Source organism: Furipterus horrens, unplaced genomic scaffold (genome assembly GCF_987537825.1).
Source record: "Furipterus horrens unplaced genomic scaffold, mFurHor1.1.pri manual_scaffold_3, whole genome shotgun sequence".
NCBI lineage: Eukaryota > Metazoa > Chordata > Mammalia > Chiroptera > Furipteridae > Furipterus > Furipterus horrens.
In genome coordinates, this window is record NW_028327173.1 from 155695959 (window position 1) to 155706528 (window position 10570).

The window sequence follows — 10570 nt, forward strand, 5'->3', positions numbered from 1 at the left end:
ATGAAAAAGGATCAAAACTCATCTTTTTAGAATAAATATCCATGTTGGCAAGAAAAATAATCATTTTAAATTTCTTAGGTTAAGTCAAAAAATTTTACCTCGACACTAACATTGCTTTAAAAAATCAAAATAAACATTAACAGAGAAGACAGAACAAAGAAATAAATTGCCAAGAAACAGAAACATGTGTTTAAGAAAACTGGGTATATAATGGAGAGAGCAATACCAATCAGGAGGAAACATGAACTACTACAGTATATGAACATAAACTATCAAACTAAATCCAAAAATGAATACTACATGAATTAAAGTCAAAATGTGAAAAGCAAAACTCTAAACTTTTTACCAAAAAAAAGAAGAAAAAAAAGCTTTATAAATTTAGGATAAGAAAAAGCATATGCTATAAAGGAAATATTGGTAAGTTATTACACTAAAAGTAATAACCAATGCAACAGCCTAAAAGTAAGTAAATAGCCTACCATTAACAAAATGAAAAATTAAAAGCTATAGACTGGAGAAGATATTTGCAGCTCATAAAAGCAAAAACAATACTATCCAGGATACATAAAAACTTCCACAAGTAAATAAATAAGAAAAAATAATCTAATATAAAATTGAGCAAAGGTTATATATAGCCAACTCACCAGAAAGAAGGTAACCATAGCCAAAAACGTGTACCCTGAAATAACACTCAACGTTATTGGTGGCCAGTGACATGCAAATTAAAACAAGAAACTTTTTTACATTCATGGGTCTGGCAAAATAAAATAACCTAATCAAAGTGTTGGCAAAGGAGGTTTTAAAAGGGGACCTCTTATAGGGAGTGTAAACTGCACTGCTACTTGGTCAACACTTGGGCAATAGCTATAAAGTTGAAGATGCACCTACTCCATGACCCAGCAACTCTACTTCTGGATAGACATCCTAGAAAAATTCTCACATTTGTACATAAGTTGGTACATACAAGAATGTTGCATCACTTTTTGTAAAGAACCACCTAAATGCCCAATACAGTAAAATGGACAATGTATAGCACAGTCATATAATGAAATAATATATAACCATTAAAAGGGACAAACTAGACCTTACAACTATCAACATGTATAAATCACCAAAACCTAAAGTTAATTAAAAAGAAAAAAAAGGAGGGGGGGGAATTTATAAAAAGGTGTACATAATTCCATATATATATAACTTGGAAACACCAAAAAAAAAAAAATCATACATTAAATATACCCTGAGACAACACTATAAAAGCATGCATAGGAACAGTGAAGACTAGTTGTTATGTCTACAGAAGGGGAAAGTAAAATGGGATTTTGATGGTGTACGTGGGAGACTTCAATTTTAGTTGTAATATGTTATTTCTTAAGCTGGGTAAAGGTATGTGAATGTCTGCTATGTTATGACCTATCTGAATTCTGTAACAACAACAAAAAATTACCTAAGCCCTGGCTGGTGTGGCTCAGTGGATTGAGTGCTGGCCTGAAAACCAAAGGGACACCGGTTTGATTCCCAGTCAGGGCACATGCCTGGGTGCAGGCCAGGTTCTCCAACTGGGGGTGTACAAAAGGCAGCCACACACTGATGTTTCTCTCCCTTTCTTTCTCCCTCCCTTCCTCTCTCTAAAAACAAATAAATAAAATCTTAAAAAGAAATTACCTAAGAATTCCAATTATATACATTTATTTTTTTTAATTACGTAATTGCAAATAGTACAATTTAAATTCTTCATTTTTATTCTTGTCTTTGTTAAAATATTTACCCCAAAGCAATAGAATCTGTGGAATTAAATGGAAATAAGCAATTTACCAGAGACAGAGTTCAAAACACTGGTTACTAGGATGCTCAAGAAACTCATTGGTTACTTCAACAGCATAAAAAAGACCCAGGCAGAAATGAAGACTACACTAAGAGAAATAAAGAACAATTTATAGGGAACCAACAGTACAGTGGATGAAGATGAGAATCAAATCAATGATTTGGAACATAAGGAAGAAAAAAACATTCAATCAGAACAGCAAAAAGAAAAAAAGAATCCAAAAATATAACGATAGGCTAAGGAACCTCTGGGACAACTTCAAACATAACAACATTCAAATCAGAGGTGCCAAAAAGAAGAAAAAGAGCAAGAAAACTTCCCTAATCTGTCAAAGCAAGTAGACATACAAGTATAGAAAGAACAGAGTCCCAAACAAGATAGATGCAAAGAGGCCCACATGAAGACACACCAAAATTAAAATGCCAAAGGTTAAAGATAAAGAGAGAATCTTAAAAGCGGCAAAAGAAGAAAGTTACCTGCAGGAGAGTTCCCATAAGACTGTCAGCTGATTTCTCAAAAGAAACTGTGCAGGCTAGAAGGGAGTGGCAAGAAATATTCAAAATGATGAAGAGCAAGGACCTATAACCCAGATTACTCTATCCAGCAAAGCTATCATTTAGAATGGAAGGGCAAATAAAGTGCTTCCCAGGCAAGGTAAAGCTAAAGAACTTCACCATCATCAAGCCCTTATTATATGAAATGTTAAAGGGACTTATTTAAGAAAAAGAAGATCAAAACTATGAACATTAAAATGGCAATAAATCCATAACTATCAATAATTGAATCCAAATAACAAACTAAGCAAACAAGCAGAACACAAACAGAATCATAGATATGGAGAGTATCTGGAGGGTTAGCAGTTGGGAGGGGGAAGGTAGAGAATGGGGGAAAACGTGCAGGGATTAAGAAGTACAAACTGGTAGGTACAGAATTGATAGGAGCATGTTAAGAACAGTATCAGTAACAGAGAAGCCAAAGAACTTACATGCATGACCATGGACATGAACTAAGGGTGGGGACTGCTGGAGAGAATGAGGGTACCGGGTGGATGGGGGCAAAAGAGGAAAAACTGGGACGATTATAATAGCATAATCAATAAAATATATTTTAAAATAAAATAAATATTATTATTCTCTATTACAAAACTTGAACATTCATATTGTGTGATGATCAACCTTGTTGATACATTCATAATAAGAGTTCTATGGTTTTTATTGAAGAGTTCTACCCATCACAGAAATTTATTTAGTCTAATAAGGACTTTTCCAATCTACTAAAGATCCACTCAAACTAGTAAGTCTCTGCACTTTGTTAAAACAAAATGTATACAACTGAGTTGTCAATAATCTATGCTTGGTAATAAAGAAAATCCTTTAGGTTTTATAGCATTTGAGGAAGATATGATATAATCAATGTTTTCCAAAAAGTTAACACATTTTTCAATGACCTTAACATTTTTAGTTAACATTATACCTGTTATGTGAGATATCACACATAATACATATACATGGCCCAGAATACCAAGACCCTTCTCTCAGTTTCTATAATTTTGCAAGTCAATACCTACTCTACCACTTATTAGCCTGATGACCTTTGTGATTTTTGCCTCTCTGTTCCTTATATAAATAATGAGTGGAAACAATGTCTACTTGGTAGAGTTTTCTTGGGAAAGTAATATATGCAATTGATATAATGTGAAAAATTAAGAGGAATGGCCCAACTAAATGTTAATACATGTTACCTAATATTACGAAAATTTGTCTAAAGCTTATTATACTCTTTTCTTAGTCAAGAGTATCTCCTGGTTATTTGGTATGGTAAATTATACTCTAGACAAGGAAGGCCACTGATTCACATACTAAAGGGTAATTTACAGCCCTGTATTTCTAGTCTAGCTAAAGTTTTTCCAGTATCCTCCTTATAGTAACAGTCTATTTTTCAAGATAACTTTGATTCTATCATTCCCAATGTACTACCAAATTGCCAGAGAAAAGCAGGTAACTAAGCCTACTAAATTTCACTTTGCATGTATTTTTCAATTGATGAACTCTGGGCTCAAGGTTATTCTATTCCTGATAATAGCTTAGCTCAAAAGTTTTTTTTTTCTTTCCATGAGAACCTGGGTTTCCAAAGGTTGGAGTTTCCAGAAGTCTGGCAGCTGGATACCTGCGGTGTTATGTTATTAACATGTTTTATTGCAAGGAAGGACAACTAGTGTTTCACAGACTTTAATTCTAGTATTGCTCCCCAGGTCAAGTAGGGGAAAAATTATCATCTGCCTTTTACAGACAGTTGAATAGTCATGCTCACAACAAAGTGTGACTCAGAAAAGATGCTTAGGTCAAGAGCCAAGTTTATCAATTTCAAAGAACTGCTTAACTCTGTATACCTAAATCTCCTCAATAAGGTTCCAAAACACCTAAATGGCCGGAAAACTAAATACACATTCCCCCAAAAGATCCACAGCAATTTTCTTTATCCAGGATGAATGGACCAAAGGGTCAACAAAATATCTAAAAGTACTAACTTAATTTCACTTAAAGCCAGTCGTTTTTTTATAAAGATAAACTAGAAGACATCTAGTTCTTCAATTCAAACATTTCATTCATATTCAGACTAATCTAATAATTGCAACAGTGACACACATAAGTTCTGTATCAATTCACATAAATGACTCAGTTCAAATCCCCACAGACAGCCATTAGATTCTCATATCTTAAACTAATCTTAACCTCTATGAACTTTGCCTCCAGGTACTGAACTTAAACCAGGTATTTAAAGAACAGTCATTTAAAAAAAATTGTAACAGATATAGTAACATCAAAATCATCAGGGAACCTTGCAACTGAAAGATCAGGTGGCTGACAACACCAACCTACTGGTCAACTTTAACATTAAAAAGAAAAACAACCACACAACATGTGCCTCTAATGTGATGCAATGCAAAGTACATAGCACGCCCTGGAAAGTATTCTTGCCAAAATATCCAACTACAATTCTGAATGAGTCTTTAGATTACCCCCAAGTTCACAGGAAATACAGAGGAGAAAAGAACATATTACATGACACTACATGGATGCATTCAACAAAATCCAAATTGCGGTAAATTCTACAGGGCAAATGATCTGGATTTTTTCATCAAATAAAATTGGTTTTTTTTTTTAAAGAAGGGTTACTAGAGACTACAAGACATTTATCAACAAATGCTGTGTGGAATTCTTTGGATCCTGATTCAACCAAACCAACTAAAAAAAATAAAAGATAATCCAGAAAAATATGCTGAATATTTAATGATATTAAGGAATTATTAACTCTTTAGGTGTGCTAATATTACTGTGGATGTGTTGTGGGTCCTTATCGTTTTAGAGATGCACGCAACAAAATATTTACAAATGAAATGTGTCTGATATCTGCTTTTAATTTACAGTTGATCCCCTTATCTGCAGTTTTGCTTTCGTTTCAGATACCCACTCTCAAACATGGTCCGAAAATATTAAATAGAAAATCCCAGAAATAACAATTCCTAGGTTTTGAATTGCATGCCATTTTCAGCACCATGATGAAATCTCTCACCGTCCTGCTCTGTCCCTCCCAGGATGTGAGTCATCCTTTTGCCCAGCATATTTACACTGCATATGCTACCTGCCCGTTACTCACTGAGTAGCCCTCTCAGTAATCAGACTGTTTATGAGAGAAAGATAGGCAGAGAGATAGACCATACTCATAACTTTTCTAACAGTTTATTGTTATAATTGTTCTATTTTATTATTAGTTATTGTTGTTAATCTCTTACTGTGCCTTATTTATCAGTTAAACTTTATCATAGGACATATGTACAGGAAAAAACAAAGCATAGGGTTCAGCACTATTCACAATATCAGGCATCCAGAAGAGGTCTTAAAACATATCCCCGAAGATAAGGGGTAACTACTGTATGCAGTTGTGGGGGAATGGGCGGGAAAACAGAAGAAACAAAATTAATATGTTTCCAACTGCTGAAACTGGTCATGGGTATATAGTGATTGATTTTACTATTTTATCTTTGTATGTTTGAAACCTCCCATATTAGAATGTTTAATAGAGACAGACTATCATAGCACTACATCAAAAATCTTTTTAGAACTCGCAAACAAATTTCGCAAGTGCTTGCTTCAACAGTTCTTCACTTAAAAATCAAAAACTAAAACGCACATCTTAAATATTGCCTTTAAGTTATTACATTTGCACGTGTTAACAATTTCAAGTATTAACACGTTTTCATTTTATGTTTGGCCAACACACACATGCACATTACTCCACAAAAGTAACCAAGTTCTGACTACTATAACTTCCAAACTTCTCAGTCTGTTCTTTTCTTCTACTACTCCTTTATTTCAAGCCCTCAACATTTTGGTGTCTTGCTATAGCCTTCAACAGAAGGCTATTCTGTTTTAGCACACCAATTCACCCTCTATATTGTTTCCTTAAGTGGGTTCCCACCATCTCCAGAATAAAATCCAAACTCCTTTGCATGACATACATTGCCCTCAGAAATCTGGTCCTTGCCCATCTTTATAGCACTCTCACCATTATTCCATATCATCCCATACACCTCTCATTCCAAACTATGTACAGGTATAGTTCATTTCATTGCACTCTGCTTTGTTTTACTGTGCTTTGCTAATGCTGCTTCCCCTCCACCCTTTTTTTTTTACAAATTAAAAGTAAGACCCTCACAAGCAAAAGACTAAGATGATAAGCATTTTTTAAGCAATAAAGTATTTTTTTTAGGCAATTACTGTTCATTTTTATTGAATTATAATGAGATATATCTTTTAAATTTTATTTTTATTGTATTTTTCCAAAGTATTTTTAAATTAAGGTATGTACATTGTTGTTGTTGTTTTTAAGATGTAATGCTACTGCACCCTTAAAAACTATAATACAATGTAAACATAACTTTTATATGCACTGGGAAACCAAAAAATTTGTGTGGCTTGTTTTATTGCGATGCGATACTTCATTACGGTAGTCTGGAACCGAACCCAAATATCTCCAAGGTGTGCCTATACAACACTTGTACAGTAGTAGTTGCCAGAATAAACTAAGGATGTTATTCTCTTCTAAAGCTCAGGTCCCTTACACTAAAACCACCAATTTAATGCCCTTTCTAATTCTAGGTTAATTCCAATTCCTGTTGACTCTATAAGACTTATCTCTACTATCAGCAGCTTTGCAAAAGTACTGACTTCCCTTTCTCTCTCCCTGATTACCCTATACTTTCACAATAATCTATGACAAGGGTCCCCAAGCTCTGGGCCTGTTAGGAACAGGGCAGCACAGAAAGAGGTAGGCTTGAATGTAATGTGCTTGAATCATTCCGAAACCATTCCCTCACACCCGCAGACCCTGCCTGGGTCCATGGAAAAATTGTCTTTCACAAAACTGGTCCCTTATGCCAAAAAGGTTGGGGGACACTGATCTATGCATTAGTATCACACTATTCTTTTGTTTTTGCAGATCAATATTGCCCTTCAAAACTATTAAGTATCAGTGCCTGCAACATAGTAAACAATAAATGTTTGTTTTATGAAGTAATGTACCCATCTTCCAATGAGGACAAGTAGATCTTTTATAAACAACTAGAATGTAAGCTGTTTAAAAAGGGGAAACTTGTCTAACACATCTTTGCCACCCCAGGGCCTATCACAGTGCTTAGAATATATTAAACACTAAATAAGTGATTGCCAAATGAATGACACATATTTCCAGCAGGGTAGTAGATAATTTTGTACAAAATTTTATTCTACTCCAATATGAAACTTATGTTTCTTGGTATTTTACTTGTTTTACATTGTTTTTGGCCAGTCGACTGATTCATTTTAAAGTTTTGGAAAATGGGAGAAAATTTTTGTATGTTTTTAGTGTCAAAGAAGAAACTGATTACCAAAAACAAATGCCTTAAGTAAGAATTTATAATACTAATTATACAGTGTACATATGACATACTTTGGTAAACTTAGGTTACAAAGATGACCTAAAAATTGCGGAGGCTCAACATTTTATCTTTACTGGAGAATCTCAGTTTTAGGTTATCCTAAAGTTTCACTATAATTTAATAGGAATAAAGAAAATCAGAACTCAACAGCAGTCAGGACTCAAATAATGTAAAGTACAAAATAAGACTCTTAATTTTAAATTTTAAAGTGAGAATTTCTCCCTGTAGAATCAACAGGATTACCAACAGTGTGTACAAGTCAATACTGAGTTCTTACCGTGTGCCAAGCACAGTGCACAATTTACGTACCCAAACATATTGTTTGGGGAAGCCATATCTACTATTTTTAAAAAGCCTGGACATAAATAAAAAGGTAGCAAAAACAAAAGAAATTCCTACCACACCTTAACTTTTGAAGGGTAGATTTCAAAGTATTAGACTTCCAGTAGAAAGTCACTAGAAACAAAGTCATCTGGTTGCTTTAAAAAACATAAGGAAGCAATGGCTTTTAAGATGATGAATCATCTTCATTTCCATTTTCTAACGTATCTAAAATTTTTTTCAAAATGCTGAATTTCAAATGTATACTAGTTACCATCTAAAAAGGGAAATCCAGACATGTCACTGTCACTGAAGAGTCCGTATTGATTGTTTGCTTTTTATTTTTTAACAAAAGGCACTTTGATTCAACTCCCCCCCCAAAAAATATTCCCTTAAATTTAAATATTTAGCAACAGTAAATGAACTTTAAAATGCCTTTCTTTTAAAAATTAGGAAAAGGGTTAAATGACATTTTTATTGACTTTACATTACCAAAGAAGGTGGAATATGGTAGGAGGTGCACTATATTCCAAGTATGGCATTTGAATTAGCTTCTAAAGGAAGAAGCCTGCCAGACTCCAGCGGATGGAGAGTTGGTTGCATGAAACTTATCAAGTTCAAGTACTAACCAAAAATGCCTACCTAGCTCTTCAAGTCCCTGATCTAAATGACTTTCTTTAAAGGAATTCTTCAATTTGATTCCTGGCCTTAACAACAACAAAAAAGCTCCATCAAAAGCTGCAACGCACAACATCTATCTCCACTCTGCACCTTAGGTTTAAAATACGACCAACCCTTCTCTAGAGCAACGGATGAGGCAGTTCGACATAAACCCAGACAACACGTCGCCGTGGCATCTACAGGAGTGTCTCAATATAATCCTTAATTCTTGCTGAAAAAAAATTCCAAGCCAGATCTACCATCAGTATCGTCGTCAAATCCCTCTCCTTGGGCTCCAAAAGGGAAATGGACCTGTAGAGTACCCGCTGCGCAGCAAACAAGGCACAGCTCCAACCTCGTGTGCTGTATCCCTTTTTTGTTCCCTCGCAGCCCTCCCTCCTCACGCAGAACTTGAGCAGAGCACTTGGCTCCCTTATCTGCCAGCAACTGGCGCCAGGAGGACCGTGCTCCCGGGAGATGCGGAGCTCTGGCGCTGACCGCTGCGTCTGGCGCGCTGCAGCCGCTCGGCTCAGCCAGGTACTCCCCGGCTCTGCCGCTTCGTGGGGCCCTCGCTGGGTCTCCGCTCTGGATTTCCGCGACGAGGTGTCGCGCCAGATTTGCTCCCCGCTTCCTGCCCCTCACCCCCGAATGAACTGCACTCCCATCTGGCCAGGACAAGCCCGGAAGTCTCAAGGAAATTCCGTGGGTCCTTCGCCCCAGCGAGCGCTGCTCCACGCAGATGCTTGCCCGCCAAATCCTATCCCATCCCTACCCGCACCCTCCAAAGCCATTTCCACTCCGCTCCGGGGACTGCGCGGGACAAGTACCATTCTCCTCACGGGGCAGACTCCGGAAGGGCAGCAACTCCACCTCCTCCTCCACCGCGGCCTGTAGCCATCTATCGGGAAGCGTCTCCAGAGTCGGCAGCTGAGGCCGCCGGACAAGGACAGCCCAGGGAAATCTCAGAACTAACTCAGCTCCGGCGCTAGCAGCAGAAGCCGAGTCTTTCATAATTGTGCGACCAACTCCTCCGGGTGACCCGCCACAGGGACGCACCCGCGCCCGCCTCCGCCGGCGAGGGGGCTGGAGACAGACCACGTGAGCAGCGCGTCGTGAGCGTCGCCGCCTGCAGGCGGGGTCACGTGAAGGGTGCGCCCTCCCTCTTTCCAGGCAGGCTTCTTGCGTGAAGGACCCGCACCACCTAGGGCTTGCGAGGTGGGTGGGGTGTCCTCCCCAGATGTCCATTGGATGCGGAAGCACGATTTGCACAAACCTCTGCCTCAGCCCTGGGAATGAGACTTTGGGAAGCAGTAGCTGAGGGTTACGGCTCCAGGCCTCCGGGCCGTCTGCAGTCGCCGGTGCGCTCTCAGCTGGGCCTGGCTTGGGGCTGCTCTCTCCAGTAGCGTTTCCCAGTCCTATTTTTCTTACTCAGCGAGGATGGAGGCCTTAAAATAGTCCTCTCCTCGTCCAAAGGCAAAATCACTTACCTCAAATCATGTTCTCGCTTCCCCTGTTACTGCCAGCAAAAGCCTTCTCCCAGCTCTGACTTTAGGCACCATCCTTTCCCCCCAGAGATATCGCCCACAGGCACCCACACCCAACACACGACCCAAGACTGAGGGTTGTTCGGGATCTAATACATGCGTCTCCGGGCTCTGTCCCTCCTTTCCCTTTGCTGTCACACCAGCCCAGGTTTGACTGTTAGTGACAGTTCACTAAATGTTGTTCTTCACACATGACATTCCTACTCCCAGAAAACTTGGGAGTTCCTCCACTTCAAGAGTTCCTTC

At 38.0% G+C, this 10570-nt stretch overlaps 1 protein-coding gene across 1 annotated transcript in view; it reads right to left on the bottom strand.

The window, feature by feature from the left end:
- Positions 1 to 9878, bottom strand: part of LOC150016473 (uncharacterized) — a 35714-nt gene extending 25836 nt beyond the window's left edge. The window contains exon 1 of the mRNA XM_090270593.1: positions 9608 to 9878. Coding sequence (XP_090126719.1) covers positions 9608 to 9791 — 184 coding nt within the window. The 5' untranslated portion in view covers positions 9792 to 9878. The remainder of the gene's footprint in view (positions 1 to 9607) is intronic.
- Between the last annotated feature and the right edge of the window lie 692 nt (positions 9879 to 10570).